The following is a 25,748-nucleotide window of genomic DNA, read 5'->3' on the forward strand; positions in this document are numbered from 1 at the left end:
CTTAGTGGCAGGAAGCAGAGAGTGATGGTCGAAGGTTGTTTTGGTGACTGGAAGCCTGTGTCCAGTGGTGTACCGCAGGGATCGGTGTTGGGTCCTTTGCTGTTTGTAGTGTACATTAATCATTTAGATACGAATGTAGGAGGTATGATCAGTAAGTTCGCAGATGACACAAAATTGGTGGAGTGGTAAATAACGAGGAGGGAAGCCTCAGGCTACAGGATGTTACAGATGAGTTGGTCAGATGGGCAGAACAGTGGCAATTGGAATTTAACCCAGAAAAGTGTGAGGTGATGCATTTTGGGAGGACTAACAAGGCAAGGGAATACACGATGAATGGTGGGATCCTAGGAAGGACAGAGGATCAGAGGGACCTTGGTGTGCATGTACATAGATCCCTGAAGGCAGCAGGACAGGTAGATAAGGTGGTTAAAAAGGCATATGGGATACTTGCCTTCATTAGCCGAGGCATAGAATATAAGAACAGAGAGGTTATGATGGAGCTGTACAAAACGCTAGTTAGGCCACAGCTGGAATACTGTGTGCAGTTCTGGTCGCCACACGATAGGAGGGATGTGATTGCATTGGAGAGGGTGCAGAGGAGATTCACCAGGATGTTACCTAGGCTGGAGCGCTTCAGCTATGAAGAGAGACTGGACAGGCTGGGATTGTTTTCCTTTGAGCAGAGAAGGCTGAGGGGGGTCCTGATTGAGGTGTACAAAATTATATGGGGCATAGATAGGGTAGATAGAAAGGAACTTTTCCCCTTAGTAGAGGGGTCAATAACCAGGGGGCAGAGTTTCACGGTAAGGGGCAGCAGGTTTATAGGGGATTTGAGGAAAAACTTTTTCACCCAGAGGGTGGTTGGAATCTGGAACTCACTGCCTGAAAGGGTGGTAGAGGCAGGAACCCTCAAAACATTCAAGAAGCATTTAGATGAGCACATGAAATGCCACAGCATACAAGGCTACGGACCAAGTGCTGGAAAATTGGTTTAGAATAGACAGGGCTTGATGGCCGGCGTGGACACGATGGGCCGAAGGGCCGAAGGGCCTCATTCTATGCTGTATGACTCTTTACTGTTTAATCAGTGGTAAGATCAACAAGGCTTTAAACATTTCTAACTAATTGGTTTTATTAACGTTAAAATACAAGTAGTTTTACAGATAGAGATTCATACAAGCTTTAAGTCAGCAGTAGAACTCAACTCAGAATGGTCAATTCTTCTGCTTCGGGAGACTGAGGGGTTAATTCTCCATCGCCATCCTGTGAGGTGATCTTCTGGTCTGTCTCATGGACTGTCTCCTTCCATCTTACTAAAATGGCTGGTTTATACCCTTCTTGCTGGCAAAATCACACAGTTGGTACTTTTCCACTCTCTCTTTCCCACGGTTTAAAACAAGTTGATACGACAGCATCTGATGTTTACAGCAGTTTCTCACAGACCATCAAGGCCACGCGGCTGTCTGACCTTTAACCTTCTAGACAGTCTGCTGAATAAAACTTTCCCAATGCGGCCAACCTTCCCAGCATACCCCTCAACAGGCAGCTTAACAATTCCTTGGTTGAATTCATACTGTTCAACAAACTCAGCTCCTTTAACAGGAAATTAATAACTGGGATTTAGAATTCCAAGATCCATCAGTCCTCCCTCAGTGAGTGTGAGAGATCAAACAACTCCCTTTAAATCATTCATGGAATCTGAATTGTGCTCACCACAATCGGGCCCCGCCCACAGCATCACCAGGGGGAGGGGCCTGACTGAGAGCCCCGCCCACAGCATCACGAGGGAGGGCGGCTGAGAGCCCGGCCCACAGCATCACCAGGGGGCAGACAAGGAAGTGATATCATCAGTGCCCCCAGCCCAGAAGTGACATCTTCAATGTGCCAAAACAGGAAGTGACAGCATCATTGACCCCAGCCAGGAAGAAACATCACAAACCCGTTTATGAGGACCCGCCCAAAACCGGAAGTGACATCACCAGATTCCCAGAGCCAGAAGTGATGTCACCGAGTCTCAGTTATGGGGCTTAATTTACCAGGGGGAGGGGTCTGAGAGAGCCCCGCCCACAACATCACCAAGGGAGGGGCCTGAGAAAGAGCCCCACCCACAGCATCACCAGGGGAGGGGCCTGATACAGAGCCCCGCCCACAGCATCACCAGGCTGCAGACCAGTGACATCATCATTGACCCCAGCCAGGAATGACATCATCAGTGACCCCAGCCAGGAAGTGACATCACAGACCTGTTTCAGAGGCCCCACCCCAAACCGGAAGTGACATCACCCGATTCCCGGAGCCGGAAGGATGTCGCCGAGTCTCCGATATCGGGATTAATTTAACAGTTTCAGGGATTTGTTCCCACAATAAAATGCTGGAAACACGGGTTCAGTGAATGTGGTTTGAAATGTGTGTAAATGTGTCAGTGAGTCAGTGACCTGGTGAAATGACACAGTCCCAGCCTCGCAGTCCAACTGAACTCGGATCCTGATCCCAGACCCGAACCGTCTGAGGTCAGTGACCTGGGAATTGTGACAGGCCCTGAGAGAACCAGAAACATAATATAAACCCCAGGATTTACTGCTGTACCCAATGACAGAGTTTACCCCCGCCCTCTCGACGCTCCCACACACAATCCCGATTATCCAGCCATTCCCATCAGTCTCCACATCCCAGGAATGGGATCCTGAGGAGAAGCTCTGGGAGCAGAGGACTTGGGGATAGTCTTTAAACCTCTCTGGGTGAGGTGGGTAGGGCTGTTCCTGTTCAGTCCGTGTCACTGATCTCAGATCATCAGACAGAACCAAGTCCCAGTTTGCTGTCTTTGGATCCAGGCTCATCGGTGAGCTTTGCCCTAGAGAGGAGAGAAGAGATTGGTCAGACAGGGTTATTCCACTCAGATCAATGATTGACAGCTGCAGGGTAGGAGTGTCAGTATTTCCCAGACAGTGTCAGCCCCATATTACCGGTTAGACTGGATTCTTCCCATGTTAAATCAATGGCCTTCAATCAGAATCCCTGTTCAATAGCAGTGTGGGGGCCCCAGTGCTGTACACTCCGGGCAAACGCTGCAGTGAGACACACAGTAGCAGTCAGTTTAAATCACACAAGCCCCTGGCACTGTGCACACGTTCTCCCAGACACAATGGAGGAGATTCACCGGCACACAACACATCCAACAGCCCCACAATCTCAGCACTGGCTGTACTGGGAACACACAGCTCACAGGAGTGTTCCCGGGGCTCACTCCCTCCTGTTACTGTTTATCCTGACTACAGGAATGTTCCTGGGCTCCCTCCCTAATGTTAGTTCATCCAGAATACAGGAGTGTGTCCGGGGCTCTCTCCCTCCTGTTACTGTCCCATCCTCTATACAGGAGTGTGCCCTGGGCTCTGTCCCTCCTGTTAGTGTCTTATCCTGAACACAGGTGTGTTGCCCTGGGCCCTCTCCCTCCTGTTACTGTTCATCCTGAATTGAGCTTTATTAAAGCCTCCACCATTTTACACACAGCAGTGAGGATTCAGTTGTGAATTGAGATGAATCTGAGGACCCTTCTGTACATTAAACTGTTGCTCCCTGTTCACTCTGAATTCACCAACACCCCCTCGGCCCCAGGTTCTGAGACTCTGTGAGGAGGGAACAGGTGCAGGAACTCGACCCTCAAATCCCTCACACTGAACTCTGACTGACGAAACAACACAGAAAGACAAAGGGTTAAATAGAAATTTAAAACTGTCAGAGTGATCCCCGTTTCAGATTCTAAACACACATTGGGATACTCCCTCTCTCCCCCTGATCCCAGTCGACTGTTTGATGGCGCTCTGTGGGACAGGGGCTGCTCCAGAGGAGCTGTGTGGGGGAGGAGTTACGTTCGATGGGCCCCTGTATTCGGTGGAAGCTGGCACTGCAAACAAAGCAGACGGTGATTGGGAATTGTGACACAGCGAGGTCCCGACTCCTTCATATTACTCGATGGGGGGGGGTTATATATTCCATACTTAGATATTCTGACATTACAACTGTGACTACACCTCAAAAATAGAACTTCATTGGCTGTAAAGCACTTTGGGACCTCCTGAGGTTGTGAAAGTCGCTATATAAATGCAAGTCTTTTTTTTTGACTTTACCCATCAATAACACTGACGGCCCTGTGATGAACGGTGCCCCTTTAAGAGACACCCTGATTAAACATAAGATGATAAGAATTTGGAGCAGGACTAGCCCCTACGGGCCTTCGAGCCTGCTCCGCCATTCAATGAGATCATTGCTGAACTTCGATCTCAACTCTACTTTCCCGCCCGGTCCCCATACCCCTGGATTCCCTGAGAGTCCAAAAATCTATCGATCTCAGCCTTGAATATACTCAACGACTCAGCATCCACAGCCATTTGGGGTCGAGAATTCCAAAGATTCACAACACCCTGAGTGTCGAAATTCCTCCTGATCTCAGACTTAAATCCTGAGATTATGCCCCCTAGTTCTAGACTCTCCAGCCAGGGGAAACAACCTCTCCTATATGTTTCAATGAGATCCCCTTTCATTCCTCTAAACTCCAGAGAGAATAGGCCCAATCTACTCAATCCCTCCTCTCATCCCAGGGATCAATCTAGTGAACATTCGTTGCACCTCCTCTAAGGCATGTATGTCCTTTCTCAGATAAGGACAACAAAACTGTGCACAGCACAGTACTCCAGGTGTGGTCTCACCAAAGCCCTATACAATTGTAGGAAGACTTCCTGACTCTTGTACTTCAACCCACTTGTAATAAAGGCCAACATGCCATTTGCCTTCCTAATTGCTTGCTGTATCTGCATGCTAACTTTCTGTTTTCCCTGTACGAGGACACCTAAATCTCTCTGATCACCAACATTTATAGTTTCTCAGCTATTAAAAAAATATTCTGTTTTTCTATTCTTCCTACCAAAGTGAATAACCTCACATTTCCTCACATTATACTCCATCTGCCACCTTATTGCCCACTCATTTAACCTGTCTCTACCCCTTTGCAGGCACTTTGTGTCCTCCTCACAGCTTACTTTCCCACCTATCTTTGTATCATCAGCAAACTTGGATACATTGCACTCGGTCCCTTCATCCAAGTCGTTAAAATAGATTGTAAATAGCTGAGGCCCAAGCAATGATCCTTGTGGCACCCCACTAGTTATAACATGCCAACTGGAAAATGACCCGTTTATCCCTACTCTCTGTTTTCTGTCCTTTAACCAATCATCTATCCATCCTAATAAATTGCCCCCAACCCCATGAGCCCTTATCTTGTGTAGTAAACTTCTATGTGGCAACTTATCGAATGCCTTTTGGAAATCCCAATATACTACATCCACTGGTTCCCCTTTATCTACCCAGCTAGTTGCATCCTCATAAAACACTAATACATTTGTTACCCATGATTTCCCTTTCATAAAACCATGTTGACTCTGCCTAATCATACTATGACTTTCTAAGTGCCCCATTATCACTTCCTTAATAATAGATACCAGCATTTTCCTGATGACTGATGTCAGACTAACTGGCCTGTATTTCCCTGTTTTCTCTCTCCCTCCTTTCTTGAATAGCGGGGTTACATTTGCTACCTTCCAATCTGCTGGGACCGTTCTAGAATCTAGGGAATTTTGGACGATCACAACCAATGCATCCACTATCTCTGCAGCCACCTCTTTTAGAACCCTAGGATGTCGGCCATCAGGTCCAGGGGATTTGTCGGATTTTAGTCCCATTAGTTTCTCAAGTACTTTTTGTTCACTGATATTAATGACTTTAAGCTCCTCACTCTTATCAGTCTCTTGGTTCCTCACTATTTTGGTTATGCTTGGCAGAGTATAACCCGGCCCTACCTGGCCCATGGGGGGTGAAGCTCTGGCCCATTACAGTGAGGAATGTTTAAAGCAGGTGTTACTGGGGGCTGAGGATTAATCTCAGGCTCCTGATCCACAGACACAGGGAGCTGATATTAAAGTTCGGGATATTCACTGTCTGAACACAACTAACCCGACCTGCTCCCAGTCCCTTATATTGGAGAAAAGCTGCATGTTCTTACTGATGATTCCCAATATGTCGGAGTGGTACTTTTCCCATCCATTCAGCCTCTTCTGGATAAGTTGAGATATATTGGACAGGTTGAGGGTGAGCGCTGGAACATCTGGGTCTGTGATTCTCTGAGTCTCAGTCACTCTAGAATGAAAGAGGAGAGAATGTTTTTATCAGTGGGGACATTTCGATCAGAAACCCAAAGGGGAACGAGTGATCAGTGCAACAACCTGCAGCCCTTCTAATGCTCGTACTGACACCCTGCAGCAACCCATCCTGAAAATGGCAGAATCCCGGGATTGTCAGTCTCCCTGCATTCACACTGATCTCCACACGTGCAGTGGGATCCTGCTTTGCTGCCACTTCAGCTCAGTTTGTGATTTTCAAAGCTGTCTGTGTTCAGTCCAGTGTCTCTGTACTGGAGCCTCATCTTTCCATTATTAATAATTATTATTATCCCGAGGGTCTCCAGTCCGTGCTCCCCCTCGCTGCAGGAACACACTCACTACAATCACGTGAAGTGAGGAGAGGAGAAGGAACAGCCTCCCAGGGACCTGGGATCGGTGGGTTTCCTTCACAGACGTCTTGATTTTAATCCCCTCACACCCCGATGGGCGGGAGAGGATCTGGGGTTAAAACATCCGGATCGAGCAACCCGACCCCAGCCCGACCCCGTTCCCAGCTATTTCAATTTAAAACAAACACAAATCAGGCCATCGACGAGGCTCCTGCGAAAGGCAGGCGGGCCTCATTAACATTCGAAAGTCACGGCCTGATGACATAATCAGGATGGTGAGTGAAATGTGAGTGTGGGTCAGGGGGAGGCCGGCGCTGTCGGCTGCCCCACAGCAGATCTGAGACGGGAGGAGCTGACTGGCCAAGGTAAGTGCGAAAGATCAGATCATTTTAGCACTCCTTGTGGGCCAGGAGGAGCAGGAGACCCCCAGGTCTCACAAGGAAGCATTGGGCCTGCCCCAGCCCCAATCTTTCAGTCTTCGTCCCCAGCCCCCCGCGCCCCCCTCCCAGTGGGCCCCCGGTCCCTCTCCTCTCCCCCCCCTCCCTTCCCTCTCCCCGCCCCCTCCCTTCCCTCTCCCCGCCCCCTCCCTTCCTCTCCCCCCCCCGTCCCTTCCCTCTCACCCCCCCGTCCCTTCCCTCTTCCCCCCCCCGTCCCTTCCCTCTCCCCCCGTCCCTTCCCTCTCCCACCCCCGTCCCTTCCCTCTCCCCCCCCGTCCGTTCCCTCTCCCCCCCCGTCCCTTCCTCTCTCCCCCCCGTCCCTTCCCTCTCCCCCCCCCGTCCCTTCCCTCTCCCCCCCGTCCCTTCCCTCTCCCCCCCCCCCCGTCCCTTCCCTCTCCCCCCCCCCCGTCCCTTCCCTCTCCCCCCCCCCCGTCCCTTCCCTCTCCCCCCCCCCCCGGTCCCTTCCCTCTCCCCCTCCCCGTCCCTTCCCTCTCCCCCCCCGTCCCTTCCCTCTCCCCCCCCGTCCCTTCCCTCTACCCCCCCGTCCCTTCCCTCTTCCCCCCCCGTCCCGTCCCTCTCCCCCCCCCGTCCCTTCCCTCTCCCCCCACCCGTCCCTTCCCTCTCCCCCCCCGTCCTTCCCTCTCCCCCCCCCGTCCCTTCCCTCTCCCCCCCCGTCCCTTCCCTCTACCCCCCCCGTCCCTTCCCTCTCCCCCCCCGTCCCTTCCCTCTCCCCCCCCCCGTCCCTTCCCTCTTCCCCCCCCGTCCCTTCCCTCTCCCCACCCCGTCCCTTCCCTCTACCCCTCCCGTCCCTTCCCTCTCCCCCCCCGTCCCTTCCCTCTCCCCCCCCGTCCCTTCCCTCTCCCCCCCCGTCCCTTCCCTCTCCCCCCCGTCCCTTCCCTCTCCACCCCCCCCGTCTCTTACCTCTCCCCACCACCCCCCGTCCCTTCCCTCTCCCCCCCACCCCCCCGTCCCTTCCCTCTCCCCCCCACCCCCCCGTCCCTTCCCTCTCGCTCCCCCCACCCCCCCGTCCCTTCCCTCCCCCCCCGTCCCTTCCCTCTCTCCCCCCCCGTCCCTTCCCTCTCTCCCCCCCCCGTCCCTTCCCTCTCTCCCCCCCCGTCCCTTCCCTCTCCCCCCCCGTCCCTCTCGCCCCCCGTCCCTTCCCTCTCCCCCCCCGTCCCTTCCCTCTCCCCCCCCGTCCCTTCCCTCTCCCCCCCGTCCCTTCCCTCTCCCCCCCGTCCCTTCCCTCTCCCCCCCCTCGTCCCTTCCCTCTCCCCCCCCCTCGTCCCTTCCCTCTCCCCCCCCCGTCCCTTCCCTCTCCCCCCCCGTCCCTTCCCTCTCCCCCCCCGTCCCTTCCGTCTCCCCCCGCCGTCCCTTCCCTCTCCCCCCCCGTCCCTTCCCTCTCACCCGCCCGTCCCTTCCCTCTCCCCCCCGTCCCTTCCCTCTCCCCCCCTGTCCCTTCCCTCTCCCCCCCGTCCCTTCCCTCTCCCCCCCGTCCCTTCCCTCTCCCCCCCACCGTCCCTTCCCTCTCCCCCCACCGTCCCTTCCCTCTCCCCCCCCCGTCCCTTCCCTCTCCCCCCCCGTCCCTTCCCTCTCCCCCCCCGTCCCTTCCCTCTCCCCCCCCCGTCCCTTCCTCTCCCCCCCCGTCCCTTCCCTCTCCCCCCCGTCCCTTCCCTCCCCCCGTCCCTTCCCTCTCCCCCCCCCCGTCCCTTCCCTCTCCCCCCCCGTCCCTTCCCTCTCCCCCCCCCCGTCCCTTCCCTCTCCCCCCGCCCCGTCCCTTCCCTCTCCCCCCCCCCGTCCCTTCCCTCTCCCCCCCCCGTCCCTTCATTCTCCTCACCCCCCTTCCCTCTTCCCCCCCCTCCCTTCCCTCTTCCCCCCCCTCCCTTCCCTCTTCCCCCCCCTCCCTTCCCTCTTCCCCCCCCGTCCCTTCCCTCTTTCCCCCCCCGTCCCTTCCCTCTCCCTCCCCCCCCGTCCCTTCCCTCTCCCTCCCCCCCCCATCCCTTCCCTCTCCTCCCCCCCCGTCCCTTCCCTCTCCCCCCCCGTCCCTTCCCTCTCCCCCCCCCGTCCCTTCCCTCTCCCCCCCCGTCCCTTCCCTCTCCCCCCCCGTCCCTTCCCTCTCCCCCCCATCCCTTCCCTCTCCCCCCCCCCGTCCCTTCCCTCTCCCCCCCCGTCCCTTCCCTCTCCCCCCCCCGTCCCTTCCCTCTCCCACCCCCCGTCCCTTCCCTCTCCCCCCCCCCCGTCCCTTCCCTCTCCCCCCCCCCGTCCCTTCCCTCTCCCCCCCCCCCGTCCCTTCCCTCTCCCGTCCCTTCCCTCTCCCCCCCCGTCCCTTCCCTTCCCTCTCCCCCCCCCGTCCCTTCCCTTCCCTCTCCCCACCACCCCCGTCCCTTCCTCTCCCCCCCCCCGTCCCTTCCCTCTTCCCCCCCGTCCCTTCCTCTTCCCCCCGTCCCTTCCCTCTTTCCCCCCCGTCCCTTCCCTCTTTCCCCCCCCGTCCCTTCCCTCTATCCCCCCCCCGTCCCTTCCCTCTTCCCCCCCCCGTCCCTTCCCTCTTCCCCCCCGTCCCTTCCCTCTTACCCCCCCGTCCCTTCCCTCTTCCCCCCGTCCCTTCCCTCTTCCCCCACCACCCCCGTCCCTTCCCTCTTTCCCCCCGTCCCTTCCCTCTTCCCCCCCGTCCCTTCCCTCTTCCCCCCCCCGTCCCTTCCCTCTTCCCCCCCGTCCCTTCCCTCTTTCCCCCCGTCCCTTCCCTCTTTCCCCCCCCGTCCCTTCCTCTTCCCCCCCCCGTCCCTTCCCTCTTCCCCCCCCGTCCCTTCCCTCTTCCCCACCCCCCCGTCCCTTCCCTCTTCCCCCCCTCGTCCCTTCCCTCTTCACCCCCTCGTCCCTTCCCTCTTCCCCCCCTCGTCCCTTCCCTCTTCCCCCCCCCGTCCCTTCCCTCTTCCCCCCCCCGTCCCTTCCCTCTTCCCCCCCCCGTCCCTTCCCTCTTCCCCCCCCGTCCCTTCCCTCTTCCCCCCCGTCCCTTCCCTCTCCCCCCCCCCATCCCTTCCCTCTCCCCCCCCCGTCCCTTCCCTCTCCCCCCCCGTCCCTTCCCTCTCCCCCCCCGTCCCTTCCCTCTCCCCCCGTCCCTTCCCTCTCCCCCCCCGTCCCTTCCCTCTCCCCCCCGTCCCTTCCCTCTCCCCCCCGTCCCTTCCCTCTCCCCCCCCGTCCCTTCCCTCTCCCCCCCCGTCCCTTCCCTCTCCCCCCCCGTCCCTTCCCTCTCCCCCCCTTCCCTCTCCCCCCCCGTCCCTTCCCTCTCCCCCCCCCGTCCCTTCCCTCTACCCCCCCCGTCCCTTCCCTCTCCCCCCCCCCGTCCCTTCCCTCTCCCCCCCCCCGTCCCTTCCCTCTCCCCCCCCCGTCCCTTCCCTCTCCCCCCCGTCCCTTCCCTCTCCCCCCGTCCCTTCCCTCTCCCCCCCCCTCCCTTCCCTCTCCCCCCCCGTCCCTTCCCTCTCCCCCCCCCCGTCCCTTCCCTCTCCCCCCCCCGTCCCTTCCTCTCCCCCCCGTCCCTTCCCTACCCCCCCCTGTCCCTTCCCTCTCCCCCCCCCCGTCCCTTCCCTCTCCCCCCCCCGTCCCTTCCCTCTCCCCCCCCGTCCCTTCCCTCTCCCCCCCCGTCCCTTCCCTCTCCCCCCCGCCGTCCCTTCCCTCTCCCCCCGCCGTCCCTTCCCTCTCCCACCCCCCGTCCCTTCCCTCTCCCCCCCCCGTCCCTTCCCTCTCCCCCCCCGTCCCTTCCCTCTCCCCCCCCCGTCCCTTCCCTCTCCCCCCCCCGTCCCTTCCCTCTCCCCCCCCCGTCCCTTCCCTCTCCCCCCCCCGTCCCTTCCCTCTCCCCCCCCCGTCCCTTCCCTCTCCCCCCCGTCCCTTCCCTCTCCCCCCCGTCCCTTCCCTCTCCCCCCCGTCCCTTCCCCTCTCCCCCCCCTCCCTTCCCTCTCCCCCCCCGTCCCTTCCCTCTCCCCCCCCCCGTCCCTTCCCTCTCCCCCCCCCGTCCCTTCCCTCTCCCCCCCGTCCTTCCCTACCCCCCCCTGTCCCTTCCCTCTCCCCCCCCCGTCCCTTCCCTCTCCCCCCCCCGTCCCTTCCCTCTCCCCCCCCGTCCCTTCCCTCTCCCCCCCGCCGTCCCTTCCCTCTCCCCCCCCGCCGTCCCTTCCCTCTCCCCCCCCCGTCCCTTCCCTCTCCCCCCCCCCGTCCCTTCCCTCCCCCCCCCTCTCCCCCCCATCCCTTCCCTCTCCCCCCCCCGTCCCTTCCCTCTCCCCCCCGTCCCTTCCCTCTCCCCCCCCGTCCCTTCCCTCTTCCCCCCCGTCCCTTCCCTCTTCCCCCCCCCGTCCCTTCCCTCTTCCCCCCCCCGTCCCTTCCCTCTTCCCCCCCCGTCCCTTCCCTCTTCCCCCCCCGTCCCTTCCCTCTTCCCCCCCGTCCCTTCCCTCTTCCCCCCCCGTCCCTTCCCTCTTCCCCCCCCCGTCCCTTCCCTCTTCCCCCCCCGTCCCTTCCCTCTTCCCCCCCCCCGTCCCTTCCCTCTTCCCCCCCCCGTCCCTTCCCTCTTCCCCCCCCTCTTCCCCCCCCCGTCCCTTCCCTCTTCCCCCCCGTCCCTTCCCTCTTCCCCCCCCGTCCCTTCCCTCTTCCCCCCCCCGTCCCCGTCCCCTCCCTCTTCCCCCCCCTCGTCCCTTCCCTCTTCCTCCCCCCGTCCCTTCCCCCCCGTCCCTTCCCTCCCCCCCTCCTTCCCTTCCCCCCCCCTCCCCCCGTCCCCCCTCTTCCCTCCTCCCCCCTTCCCTTCCCCCCTTCCTTCCCTTCCCTCCCCCCCCTCCACCCCCTCCCCCCCTTCCCTCCCCCCCTTCCCTTCCCCCCACTCCCCCCCTTCCCTTCCCCCCACTCCCCCCCTTCCCTTCCCCCCACTCCCCCCCTTCCCTTCCCCCCCTCCCCCCCTTCCCTTCCCCCCCTTCCCTTCCCCCCCCTTCCCTTCCCCCCCTCCCCCCCTTCCCTTCCCCCCTCCCCCCCTTCCCTTCCCCCCCTCCCCCCTTCCCTTCCCCCCCTTCCCTTCCCCCCCCTTCCCTTCCCCCCTCCCCCCCCTTCCCCCCTCCCCCCTTCCCTTCCCCCCTCCCCCCTTCCCTTCCCCCCCTCCCCCCTTCCCTTCCCCCCCTCCCCCCTTCCCTTCCCCCCCTCCCCCTTCCCTTCCCCCCCTCCCCCCTTCCCTTCCCCCCCTCCCCCCTTCCCTTCCCCCCTCCCCCTTCCCTTCCCCCCCTCCCCCCTTCCCTTCCCCCCCTCCCCCCTTCCCTTCCCCCCTCCCCCTTCCCTTCCCCCCTCCCCCCTTCCCTTCCCCCCTCCCCCCTTCCCTTCCCCCCCTCCCCCCTTCCCTTCCCACCTCCCTCCCCCACTTCCCTTCCCCCCCCTCCCCCCCTTCCCTTCCCCCCCTTCCCCTTCCCCCCCTCCCCCCCTTCCCTTCCCCCCTCCCCTCCCCTTCCCCCCCTCCCCTTCCCCCCCTTCCCCCCCCCTTCCCCTCCCTTCCCCCCCTTCCCTTCCCCCCTTCCCTTCCCCCCCTTCCCTTCCCCCCCTTCCCTTCCCCTCCCCTCCCTCCCTTCCCCCTCCCCTCCCTCCCTTCCCCCTCCCTTCCCCCCTTCCCCTTCCCTTCCCCCCTTCCCCTTCCCTTCCCCCCCCTTCCCTTCCCCCCTTCCCTTCCCCCCCTTCCCTTCCCCCCTTCCCTTCCCCCCCTTCCCTTCCCTTCCCCCTTCCCTTCCCCCCCTCCCCCCCTTCCCTTCCCCCCCTTCCCTTCCCCCCCTTCCCTCCCCCCTTTCCTTCCCCCCACTTCCCTTCCCCCCCTTACCTTCCCTTCCCTCCCCCTTCCCTTCCCCCCACCCGCCTTCCCTTCCCCCCCCCCGTCCCCTCTCCTCTCCCACCCTCCCCCTCCCTTCCCCCCCACAGTGGGCCCCGGAGCTTCTGCTTCCCTCTCTCTGAGTGACGGGGAATGCCCCCACGGGCCCCCGGCTGCAGCCTCCTGCCGCTTGTTTTGCTCCTGTCCGCCGGCCAGGCCGTCAATCAATCGGGCCTCCATGTCCCCGGCATTCCCACGTTAACGGCCTCCCCCGCACCCTCCCCACCTCCCCGTTAATATCAGGGTCATAGTGTCCAGTGACACTGACATTCCTGGGAAATCTCAGCACCCACTCATTTCTCTGTTAGTGGATAGAATGAGCCACTCACAACACATTTTACTGTCACCCTGACACTGGGACCTGCCCCTCTCCTCATTCTCCATGGGCTGGTTGACAGAACAAGCCAATCACACAGCACTTACTGACCCAATGGAATAAAGCTGTCACTGACACACATGGAGCCTTTAGGAAGCCTCGGTTAGATACAGGTCACTGCAGCTTTAACTCTCTCTCACTTCCTGTCTAACAGGTTCCTGAGAAGCTCGACACACCGATGGAACAGCTCATGTCACTCAACAACAACAACGTGCTTTCATATCGTGCCTTTAATGTAGTAAAACATCCCAAGGCACTTTACAGGAGCTTGGTCAAAGAGGTAGGTTTTAAGGAGCATCTTAAAGGAGAAGAGAGAGGTAGAGAGGCGGAGAGGTTTAGGGAGGGAATTCCAGAGCTTGGGGACCAGGCAGCTGAAGGGGCGGCGGCCAATGGTGGGGCGAAGGAAATCGGGGATGTACAAGATGCCAGAATTGGAGGAACGCAGAGATCTCAAAGGGCTGTAGGGCTGGAGGAGGTTAGAGAGATAGGGAGGGGCGAAGCCATGGAGGGATTTGTAACACAAGGATGAGAATTTTAAATTCAAGGTGTTGCTGAACCAGTGGTCAATGTAGGTCAGCGAGCACAGGGGTGATGGGTGAACAGGACTTGGTGCGAGTTAGGATACAGGAAGAGTTTTGGATGAGCTGAAGTTTATGGAGGTTGGAAGATGGGAGGCCGGCCAGGAGAACATTGGAATAGTCAGCTCAGGGTCACACAGGACACTGAGGTTACAAACAGTCTGGTTCAGCCTCAGACAGTGAGCAGGGAGGGGGGATGGAATTGGTGGCCAGGGAACGGAGTTTGTGGTGGGGACTAAAAGACAATGGCTTCAATCTTCCCAATGTTTCATTGGAGGAAATTTTGGCTCATCGAAGACTGGATCTCGGACAGGCAGCGTAACCAGACAGATGCAGTGGAGGGGTGGAGAGAGGTGGTGGTGAGGTAGAGCTGGGAGTCCTCAGTGGACATGTAGAATCTCCCATTTCCCACAGGCTGCCTGAGCCAATAACCCCTCAAACCCCAGTTACACATCACTCAATATTCCCACCATTTGAAAGCTCCTTATCTGGGAAGGTTTCCAAGCCGTGATTCTACTTTCACTCTTCTCCAGATACAGCTGAAGGTTCCCTATCAGCAGCAGCTACTGTATGACTGAGAGGAACTTACCTGGAAAGGAGCTGCTTCGAGTTCTGTGAATAAAGAGAGGAGATCAAATCAGTCAATGAACAAACCAACACCCAATGGACCAAACCGTGAATTTGGGATTGAGAGTAAAGAGTTCAGTGTGGGACAGTAGGTGGGGCCAGTCACAGGAATGGGGAATAATGCCACATTTCACTGCACTCCATCCTGGGGCAGCACCAACACTCCGAGGGCAGGGCTGAGGGGCACAACACTCCGAGGGCAGGGCGGAGGGGGCACCAACACTCCGAGGGCAGGGCTGAGGGGCACCAACACTCCGAGGGCAGGGCTGAGGGGCACCAACACTCCGAGGGCAGGGCTGAGGGGCACCAACACTCCGAGGGCATGGCTGAGGGGCACCAACACTCTGAGGGCAGGGCTGAGGGGGCACCAACACTCGAGGGCAGGGCTGAGGGGGCACCAAACACTCCGAGGGCAGGGCTGAGGGGCACCAACACTCCGAGGGCAGGGCTGAGGGGCACCAACATTCCGAGGGCAGGGCTGAGGGGCACCAACACTCCGAGGGCAGGGCGGAGGGGGCAGCACCAATGCTGGGTCCCACCAACAATCTTCAAACAATTCAGCCCTCACACCAGCCTCACACAAACGCCCCATTCCCCAGCCATGGCCCTGTTTATATTGAAGATGTACCTGAATAAAGGAGAGAGGGTCCCTCTGTACCAGACTCTGGGTTTCTCCATCTATTAATGAAATCTGTTCCATCCTCTTGTTTAATGCTTCAGAACAGCTTCTAATCTGTGAGAGAGCTCGGAGCCCCTCCTCATCGATCAGTTTCAGTGCGTATTCTTCATCTTCTTCCAGCTGTCTCCTCCATTCAGAGAAGCTCTTCGATAGCTTTCCTTTCAGCTCATTGATTCGTGTCTGAAACCCAAACCAACTCTCATTACAAACGTCCCTTCCACACAGCTGTTACCCTGAGCACACGGCACTCTCCGGGGACGGGACAGTTTGTTTAGATCACAACTCGATCACCCGTTAAAGATAGACAAGCAGTGGGGGGTGTCTACTGGGAGAGAAAACAGAGTTTAACCAGAGTTGCCGTGAGCCTTCTTAAAAAAAAACCTGCAAAGGAGTTAACCCTTTCCACGGACAGCTGTTTAAGTTCACCAAGCAGCAACTTTAGTGTTGCTGAATGAAATTTAAAGATATTGGACATTATTAAATTTAAGTTTCTTAATTTTAAGTTAATATTTCCCCACAGTGAATGAAGGAAAATTATGATTTGATAAATTAACCCCTTGGGTTCTTAAGCAGAGCCACAATGGATTCTCTGCTTTCTTTTGTTATCTGGGAGTCACCTTGTAAACTAATTGTAGCACTTCTGTCTCTAATGATCAAACTCTGTGTAAACCACCTAACCTGGGAATCACTGGTTTCTGAAATTGGAGTTAAGATAAATTGATAGAAATGAAATTTAACATTGACAAAACCGGTCAGTTCAACAGTACTGCTTTTTGGATTTTGGGATAATTTTGAAATGACAAAATGGACCCAGGCACTATATATTGGGTTACTTTCGGGAAAATAAAAGATCCTCTAAATTAATGATAAATAAAAAGTGTTAATAAATTGGACCAAGTGAGAACGTGTGATCTATGCTTTCTATCTTAAATATTGTACTGGACAGTAAAGTTCCTCCAGGGCTGATGAATGAGATATGAATGGTAATTAATGGGATGTGTAAAATGGAGAGAGGAAGTGATTGAGGGTGTAAGATAGAAGCAGGAAAATTACACCACCAAATGAGAATGTTCCTAGCTTTCTATTGAAAGGCAGAAAAGTGTAAAGAGTAGTAAACTGACAGCTTTCTCTCGGAGACATTAGTGTCCCTGCATTGACACATACTCCACCGAGAAACTATATAATGAATGAAACAATCAGAATAGAGTTAAACACACTGGTACCTGTTAGAGGAATTGAAATTGAAGTTTAAGTGAAGAGATACATGGAATTTGGATTGGACGGCTGAGGGCGTCTTTGGGCTTGTGTGTTCCCAATTTCCAGAGGTAAGGGCTAGACACAAACAGGATTGTGGGAGGGTCGATATGACACCCTTCATAATCAAGAGGGAAACCCACAAACCACATAAACAATATCCTACTTAATACTGGATGGTTAAGAGCAGTATCAGATAGCCGAAGAGCAGCGTGGGAAGCCGTACTTATCCCAAAGGATAAGCCCGTACAGATTGTTAAAGATGGTGGATTAAACCCTGTGGGCGGCATATTAATGGAAGGAGAAGAACATCAGTGTGAACTAGTGGTAGAGGATGAGGAAAGTTGTGGGGTAAAAGATAGCCCACTTGAAGGGGAATGTGAAGTAATGCTTGTCGATGGTTCTGGGGAATTTAGAAGTGGTCCACCCCATACGGGATGGGCAGTCGTGAGGAAGGATGGTCGGGTGGTCCGACAAGGGGCTCTGGAAGGAGGGGACTCCGCCCAGGTAGCGGAACTGGTAGCTCTTATCGAAGCATTACAGGTTTGTCAAGGAAACGAGTGAATATTTACACCGATAGTCGGTACGCATTCAGCGTAGTCCATGATTATATGGCCTCGTGGGCTTGAAGGGGATTTATAACATCCTCAGGGGGGTCACATTATACATGAAGTGCTAGTAAAGGCATTGGTGGAGGCTGCAGGGCTCCCACTGGAGGGAGCAGTAGTCAAGGTAAAAGCACATCAGAATGGGGGCGATTGGATACAGGAAGGATACGAATGGGCTGATATGGCGGCTAAAGGGGCCGCAGGAAATATGCCCCCTTCTCCGGCCCCGGTGGTAGCTTGCGCCATCGGACCAGAGGAAATAAATATGGTGCAACGGCCCAAAGATACGTCAAAGGGAGAGAGAGAGGTTTTGGAGAGTCACGGGGCAAAGGAAGATGTGACTGTGGTATGGGAGAGTCACAGGGCAAAGGAAGATGTGACTGGGGTATGGGAGAGTCACAGGGCAAAGGACAATGTTACTGGTGTATGGGAGAGTCACGGGGCAATGGAAGATGTGACTGGGGTATGGGAGAGTCACGGGGTAAAGGACGATGTGACTGGGGTATGGGAGAGTCACGGGGTAAAGGAAGATGTGACTGGGGTATGGGAGAATCACGGGGCAAAGGAAGATGAGACTGGGGTTTGGGAGATTCATGGGGCAAAGGACCGCAGCACGGTGGCATAGTGGTTAGCACTGTTGCCTCACAGCGCCAGAGACCCGGGTTCGAATCCGGCCTTGGGCAACTGTCTGTGTGGAGTTTGCACATTCTCCCCGTGTTTGCGTGGGTTTTCTCCGGGTGCTCCGGTTTCCTCCCACAGTCCAAAGATCTGCGGGTTAGGTTGATTGGCCATGATAAATTGACCCTTAGTGTTAGGGGGATTAAATACGTGGGGTTACAGGGATAGGGTGGGACATGTGTTGGTGTAGGGGTTACGGGGATCGGGTGGGATATGTGTCGGTGCAGGCTCGATGGGCCGAAATGGCCTCTATCTGCACTGTGGGGTTTCTGTGATTCTGTGATGTGATTCTGTGAAAGGAAGATGTGACTGGGGTATGGGAGAATCACGGGGTAAAGGAAGATGTGACTGGGTATGGGCGAGTAACGGGGCAAAGGAAGAAGTGACTGGGGTATGGGAGAATCACGGGGCAAAGGAAGATGTGACTGGGGTATGGGAGAGTCACGGGGCAAAGGAAGATGTGACTGGGGTATGGGAGAGTCACGGGGCAAAGGAAGATGTGACTGGGGTATGGGAGAGTCATGGGGCAAAGGAAGATGTGTCTGGGGTATGGAAGTTAGAAGGGGCAGACCAGGTGCTAGGCCCCGAGTGTATCAGGCAGAGTTTACTGGAAATCTATCATGGGGATATACATCATGGACGTGGCAAAGGTGCCTGATCTGTGCACAGTATAACCCAGGAAAGGGGATAAAGTTTCTTATGGGAAAGCACCCGAGACCGAAGGGACCATGGGAAAACCTACAAATCCATTTCACCGGTCCCCTTCCAAAGAGTAGGGGAAAGACCTACTGCCTGGTGATAATGGATCACTTCACTCGCTGGGTAAAGGCCTTCCCAACACGAAATGTTACGCCCGCAAGAATTTTGGCAGAGGAGGTGATACCCCGGTGGGCGGGTCCCCCTAAAAATAGATTCAGACCAGGGGACCCACTTTACTGGTAGGGTCATGAAGACGGCATGTCAGTTATTGGGGGTAAAGCAGAGGTTCCACATACCTTACCACCCTCAGAGTTCCGGAATACTCACAATGGCGGCCTGGTGGACGGCCGTGTTGGCGATCACCCTCCTGACAATTACAGTAGCGTGGGAGGCGCCCACCGTGCACATCGATAAAAGTACTTGATTACATCCAGAACAATACATGCAACTGCCACAGGGAGGGAAAGGGGAATGGATAAAGAAACCCAATATATGGATCACGGACCGGGTCACCGCACGTACCCATACGACCAAGGTATGGAAAATAAATCCCAAATGTAAAATGGGACAAGGATACTGGGACACTATCTGTGGCAGCAACCATGAACTGTCCGCCCCCGGTCAACCAGTCCGATTGGAACCGCCTCCCTGCCCATCACAAAGGGAAAGTTCAGTGTCCGGCACCCCGGGCGGTTGGTCCTACGGCACCACGTAAGCAGACTCCTTCAACTCGGTCTGGATCCCTGTTATCGGACCCAGAAGTGACAATTATACACAACTACAAATTAGCGTGAATACTGATGGAGATATAACAGTCAGCGGCATATATGATGATGCCGGACTGGGACGTTGGTTATACTCCTGCTCACTGCACAAAGGACAGCGCGGAAAAATGAGGGGTGTGGTCATCAGTACCGTCAACATTATAGCAAGGTGGACTAAATTTCCCCCATTCATTTGGGAACCAGGACTTGTGGGACAATATTGCCAAAATTGTGTAGCGATGTTCTTAAGCGGTTGGGATGTACTGATATAAGATGCATTGATTTAACAACATGTGGATATCAAAAGCCGTCGCGATGTCCCACCATGGTGCCATCTCCAATGGATGGCATGATCAGTGTCGGGGGTCCAAAGGCACTGTTACATGATGTAACTATGGTCACTTTAGAAGTAACCTATAACCTGAGCAGTATAGTGCCAGCGTTAGAGGCCAATGGTGGTGATCACCCAGCATCAATTACTTGGGCTAAGCATAAATTGCAGCGATTACTTAGTGATTATAAGGACCACATAGCCCCTGAAGTAGAGACCCCAAGGGGCGGCAGAGACTGAAAATATTAGGGGAAGTGGGGGGCTTGTTTGGAAGTGCCAACTTGGTCCTAAATTCATGGCAAATCACGGGCCTGGGTAGCTATGCCTCCTGGGTGGCGCAGGAAAGCGCCAAGGGTCTGCGGTTCACAGCTCAGGGAACGGAGTATGCGCTTACGGCAGTAGAAGTGCAGGGAACCTGGTTACAGAGCGGTATAGAGGTCCAAGGGAAAGCCGTAATGAAGGCGAGTGATTTACAGTCCAAGGGGCGAGCATGTGATATGCTGGCTTGGGACTTGATTGACAGTGTTGAAGCAGACATTGAAGACATCAGGATTGGGACGGTGCCCCGGCAGGTGCAGAAGGAAGTCAGCAGTCTTAATCTGATTAACTGGGAGGAAGATAGACAGGAATTCCTGGTAACCCGACCAGCAGGCAGGGGGGCCTGCAGATGCATTTAGATTTCTAATGCTGATGCCACAGGGGCACAAGAATGGGACATATAAATGGGAATGTAAAGTAGAGTCTCTGGGAGTGGTCAGAGGCGAATCGGCGTACCGGGTGGGTACCCGCGGATACGTAGCACCTGGCAAGAATGGCAACCTCCTTATGACCACGGATGAGTGCTGTACTGTGTAGATTTCAACAAACCCAGTACAATAGCAAAATGCTGGAAGCCTGTTTGGCCCAGTGGTAGGGGCGAGGTGCAGTTGGACCTAGAAGCACAGACACACCTGTGAGTTTCAATTTAACTTTGGAAAAGACATTTACTTTGGACAATGAGCGTCTCGATAGGTGATTTAACGGTGAATAGATGATTTAACTTTGGACATTGAGACTTCATGGGTTTCGATGGATCTTCAATGGATAAGACAACGATGCCAATTTTGCCGGAATAATGGACTTCCTGGCCTCAATGAAAAACATTTTAACCTTGAGCAAAACACATCAGCAGTAAGACTAAATCACATCAAATATGTACCACAGGGAGGGGGAGAAAAGATAAGGAATTGTCTTCCATCCCCCAGCCCTGTACGTGTCCTGTGGTTTGGATTACTGGGTGTGGATTGTTGGGGGAAGGCCCAGACTCGAAAAGGCGGGACGGAAGAACTGTAAGAAGGAACCACACTAACAGTTTTGGGTTGAACCTAATCCTTTGTGTCATCTACGATTTTGTTCCTGTAAAACCCAGAGTCAAGGTACCCTTGTAAGGACGAGGAAACCAAACACCTTCCATATCTTGGCGACTGTGGCAAGGACTCTTGAGGTGTGGAGCAAAATAAGGCACAAAGTAAGGGCAACAAACCCTTGGGAGGCTAAGGTAGTCTCAGGGATGCTAAAGTAGTCTCAGGGAGGCTAAGGTGGTCGCAGGGAGGCTAAGGTGGTCTCAGGGAGGCTAAGGTGGTCTCAGGGAGGCTAAGGTGGTCTCAGAGAGGCTAAGGCGGTCTCAGAGAGGCTAAGGTGGTCTCAGGGAGGCTAAGGTGGTCTCAGGGAGGCTAAGGTGGTCTCAGGGAGGCTAAGGTGGTCTCAGGGAGGCTAAAGTGGTCTCAGGGAGGCTAAGGTGGTCTCAGGGAGGCTAAGGTGGTCTCAGAGAGGCTAAGGTGGTCTCAGGGTAGCTAAGGTAGCCAGAGTAAACATTTCTGAGCCAGGGGCAAATGAAATGATGTACTCTCCGCAGGAGAAAGCGGCAGAGTGGGCGGTTAGAAGTAGCCGTAGGAAGTCTATGGGGGCTAAGGTAGCCTCGTATATATGTAGCAAGTTAGACATTTCTGAGCCATGGGCACGAGAAATGTTACATTCTGAGGATCCGCAGGAGAAAGCGGCAGAGTGGACGGTTAGTGTTAACCATAAAAGAACGAGAGAGAAGGTGATTTGGCTACTGTGTCTACAGAAGCAAACCTCAATTCTCAGGGAAAAGGTGAAACAGCTGGAAGATGAGAAAAGGGAACTAGAAACCAAGGCAAGCGATAAGGACGCCGTCATAGAGCGACTGACGAAAGATTTAAGTGAAGAAAGGCAGGAGAGAAAGGTTAAGGAGGAGAGGGTGCAGAACAATTTTGAATACTTACAGTGTCAGGTGTCAGAGGGTAAGAGGCTGTGTCAGACTCACTGCGAACAAAGTGAAAGGAATCTAGAAAGAGGCGAAGAGGCGGAGGAACGATTGAAAGGTATCAGGGTAGCGAATAGAGTAGCCCAAACTCCGGGTTATGAGGGAGCAGATCACAGGCCTTGTAATGAAAAGATCTGTAAGTTGACCTTAAAACTATCCGGGGCCAGAGGGATGGTTCATCTCATGTCGCCTGGAGAGGTTGTGGAAGACTGGGATATGGAGAGTAAAGAATCAGATGATGGGCCCCCGTACAGCGAGCATCGGCCGGCTCCCGAAGCACCGGGACCACCGAGACCAATGTGTCCCCTACGACAGCAGAAGTTCGGTCCGCCACCAGTGCGTGGTGGCCCGGTGCCATTGCAGAACGATTATGTGCTCCCATTTACACCGCTTCAGCTCCAGGGAATGCTGACGAGTGTGGCTAAATTAAAGCAGGGAGGAGACGCCTCCGTTCATTTCGCCAATGTAGAGCAGGTAGGGGGCATTAATAACTGCAACAAGCAGGAGATGAGGAAGTTGATATTGGTCTCCCTAGAAGGGAAGCGATATCAGAGTTTGTCGGCAGCCACCAAGGGGGAGGAACCATGCACGGCTTAAAAGATGAGATCTTGGTAGCACTAGGGCTCAGCCAAGGTAGTCCGTTCTTGCAGGTGGAGCAGACGAGGCAGCAGGCAGGCGAGTTACCAGATACTTTTGCAGATAGGCTGTGGCCGACTTACGTGAGGGCCACTGGAGGAGATCTAGTGCACGCAGAATTAAGAGGGGCTCCCAGGAATCATTGGCTGAGGACCGTAGAGTCCAACAGTTTGCCGTGAATCAGCGCAAAGGCTGAGTCATGGTTTGACCCAGAGGGCCTCCACAATACGGAGATGGGTGTGCTGAGGAAGCTGACTCTAGCTTTCAAGTCAGGACAAGGGAGGAAGAGGAGAAACACGGGGAAGGTGCACGAAGTGAAAGGGAATGTGAGGAGTAAAAGGGAATGGAGACAGGAGGGAAGTAATGCGGGTCGATCCCAGGCGTGTTGTAACTGTGGGAAGTTGGGACACTGGAGTAAGGAGTGTAAGCTCCCGAAAGGGGGGAAACCAGGGCACGAGGGTCCCAAGGTAGAGACAAACCGAGGGAAGGTAGAAGACGACCCAATAACAATCTTAGTGGCCGCATTGCAGCAGGTTATGGGCAAGGATAAAGGGAAACTGGATGCTGCTGTGGGTGACAGAGGACCCAGCGCGTCTGCACCCTCACTGTGACGGGGCCGCGCCCAGCCCGAGTACCTGTGTCCGCTCATCTACAATGAGTGGGGTGTGGAAATATGATTTTGCCCTTACTAGTGCATGATGGGATACTTGACATCTAATGTATTTTTGTATCATTGCCGCTGGACTAAAGTCGAGTCAGCAGCAATTAATGTAATCTTCTGACCTATTGCAAAAGTTAATCACAAACTGCCAGAACAATACATTGCAGAACTATTGGGTAACCGCACCACGTTTTGTACGCTTGCAAACTGAGAGGTGATAATGACATCTGATCAAAGAGTGAAAAGTTCTGTTAAAAGTTAATCTCGTTCTGCATGAATACTGAAATAGCTTTGTACAGAGTTGACTTGCTAACTTTTATACATGATCATATGGAACTTGTGTTCTTCACTGTATAAATATGATAATCAGACATGAGTAAGCAAATCATTTTTGGTAACAAGATTCAGACAGAACCTCCTGACAGAATGTAATTAACTAACCTTGTCTGAAGATATTTCTGTCCTGCTGACCTTTTGATTGTCCTTGTGCCAAACTCTTAATTTGTTTGAACTCTTAATTCATTTTAAAATGATACAATCCCATTACAGGTGATTTATGGAGCACGGGCTTGTTTGAGTGTATAAATATGCTGCATTCACAGATGTTCTCTGGAGTTGTGAGCCGAGCCATTGACTGGGCTCTCGCTCCCCTTGTGCAAGTCAAAATAAAGCTTTGCTTATCTGACGGTATTTACGTGTTTCAGAGTCTTACTCGGAGTTGAGATTTTGACGGGGCAGACCATGTGTAGATGTGAAAGTGGAGTCCGTTAGGGGAAGGTATTTGGTAGATACAGGCGCCTCTCGCACGGTGGTCCACTCACTGAATCCGACCACTACCCCATGGTCGAGCGGGGTCCCATTGACACTAGCAGGTTTCACAGGTAATGAACAGGCTGGGGCAATATCGAAACCCTTAACAATAGAATTAACAATAGAATTAGGACCCAACGTAACAATATGGGAAGGGAATCAGAAGGCTGATGTACCTGCCAAAATGGGGGCAGGGGAAGGGATACCTTGGGACCCGTACCGATCTGGACAGATCATGGCTGTAAAAGGGAAAAGAGAGACCCAAGGAGGTACAATTGCCACCCGATTTGAAACAGGCTCAGCTGCAAGATGCAGTCCTTAAAATGGTAATTAAGGATAAGGAATGTGGGAAGCCTGCAGAGGGACCTTTGGAGCAGCAGACGTAGCAGTGAAACAGGGGATGTAAGTCAAGGGCAATAGGTGGGTCGTGCCCGTGCAGTACAGGGAAGAATTTTTGCAGCTAGCTCATGGGGGTCCGGGGGCCGGACATACAGGGCCAGAAACGACTTGGAATAAAGTGGAGGCTGTGGGATGGTGGCCCCAGCTCAGGGAAGATGTAAGGGATTATTGTGAGAACTGTTTAGTGTGCGCGGCGAATAATCCAGACCCCCACCGAAGGAAGGTTCCGTTGGGACACACAAGGAGGGTAGAGGGACCATGGCAGTCTATACAGGTAGATTGCATTGGGCCACTGCCCACCACAAGTAGGGGCAATAAATATTGCCTGGTATTAGTGGATACTTTCACAGAATCACAGAAACCCCACAGTGCAGATAGAGGCCATTTCGGCCCATCGAGCCTGCACCGACACATATCCCACCCGATCCCCATAACCCCACGTATTTAATCCCCCTAACACTAAGGGTCAATTTATCATAGCCAATCATCCTAACCCGCACATCTTTGGACTGTGGGAGGAAACCGGAGCACCCGGAGGAAACCCACGCAAACACGGGGAGAATGTGCAAACTTCACACAGACAGTCACCCGAGGCCGGATTCGAACCCGGGTCCCTGGCGCTGTGAGGCAACAGTGCTAACCACTATGCCACCGTGCTGCCTTCCCATTCTCGAAATGGGTGGAAGCTTTTCCTTGTAGGGCAGCGACAGCGTTAAACACGGCGAAGATTCTAGTGAAGGAAGTGTTTTCCCGGTGGGGACTGCCCCTAATAGTAGAGTCAGATCAGGGAAGTCATTTCACCGGACAAGTAATGCAGGACACCCTGAAGCTGCTGGGAATACAGGGAAAGTGGCATGTGATGCATAACCCCCAATCATCGGGTATAGTAGAGAGGATGGACCGGACCTTAAAAGAGAGGCTTAGGAAAGAGATAGGAGAGGTCCCGAAGAGATGGGATGAGGTCCCACCCCTGGTCCTAATGAGCATCAGAGCCAGTCTCTGTAAAAGTACGGGACACTCCCCGCATGAGTTAATGACAGGGGGGTCGCTGAGAACCCCGACTCATGTGTTGGTCCTGGTCCTGACCCAAACACAGGTTCAGCAGGTCACACGGGACAGGTTTGTTAGAGATCTGTACCATACTCTAAGGGGGCTGCATTGGGAGGCAGCTAACAATATGGGAAGGCAGCACCAACAGAATAAAATGCTGTTGGAACCACGAGTGGAAGGTAGGGGACCAGGTAATGGTCAGGAATTATGCCAGAATAGGGGCATTCGAGCCATTATTTAAAGGACCCTATAACATCGTGGATAAGGCAAGTCCTATGGTCGATGCGATCCAGCTGCCGAGGCAAGTAAAATGGTTTCACATTAACCAGTGCAAGCTGTACGACTCCGGAGAGAGAAGCACAAAACGGGCCAAGGCCCAAGGAACCGTAATGAGTTTGATC

The 25,748-nt window shown here is 55.1% G+C and overlaps 1 protein-coding gene and 1 long non-coding RNA gene across 5 annotated transcripts in view; one reads left to right on the forward strand and one right to left on the reverse strand.

The window, feature by feature from the left end:
* Positions 1-1,112: 1,112 nt before the first annotated feature.
* The window catches only part of LOC147114219 (E3 ubiquitin/ISG15 ligase TRIM25-like), a 58,240-nt gene continuing 33,604 nt past the window's right edge, over positions 1,113-25,748 (reverse strand). Inside the window, exons 3-7 of one of the 4 annotated variants that reach the window (XM_085995884.1) lie at positions 15,081-15,311; positions 14,415-14,437; positions 6,053-6,186; positions 3,767-3,901; positions 1,113-2,851 (exon numbers count right to left, since the gene is read on the reverse strand). In XM_085995884.1, coding sequence (XP_085852010.1) covers positions 2,331-2,851; positions 3,767-3,901; positions 6,053-6,186; positions 14,415-14,437; positions 15,081-15,311 — 1,044 coding nt within the window. In that variant the 3' untranslated portion in view covers positions 1,113-2,330. Of the gene's footprint in view, positions 2,852-3,766; positions 3,902-6,042; positions 6,187-14,414; positions 14,438-15,080; positions 15,312-18,697; positions 19,225-25,748 lie in introns of those variants that run through there. The other 3 variants (XM_085995883.1, XM_085995882.1, XM_085995885.1) reach the window with 3 other exon arrangements.
* On the forward strand, positions 6,806-14,514 carry LOC147114220 (uncharacterized). The gene is made up of 3 exons (XR_015079384.1): positions 6,806-6,924; positions 13,402-13,527; positions 14,359-14,514. It is a non-coding gene; the product is annotated as an uncharacterized LOC147114220 (long non-coding RNA).

This window comes from Somniosus microcephalus, chromosome 8 (assembly GCF_052327205.1).
Source record: "Somniosus microcephalus isolate GS21.2 chromosome 8, FLI_Smic_1.0, whole genome shotgun sequence".
Lineage (NCBI taxonomy): Eukaryota > Metazoa > Chordata > Chondrichthyes > Squaliformes > Somniosidae > Somniosus > Somniosus microcephalus.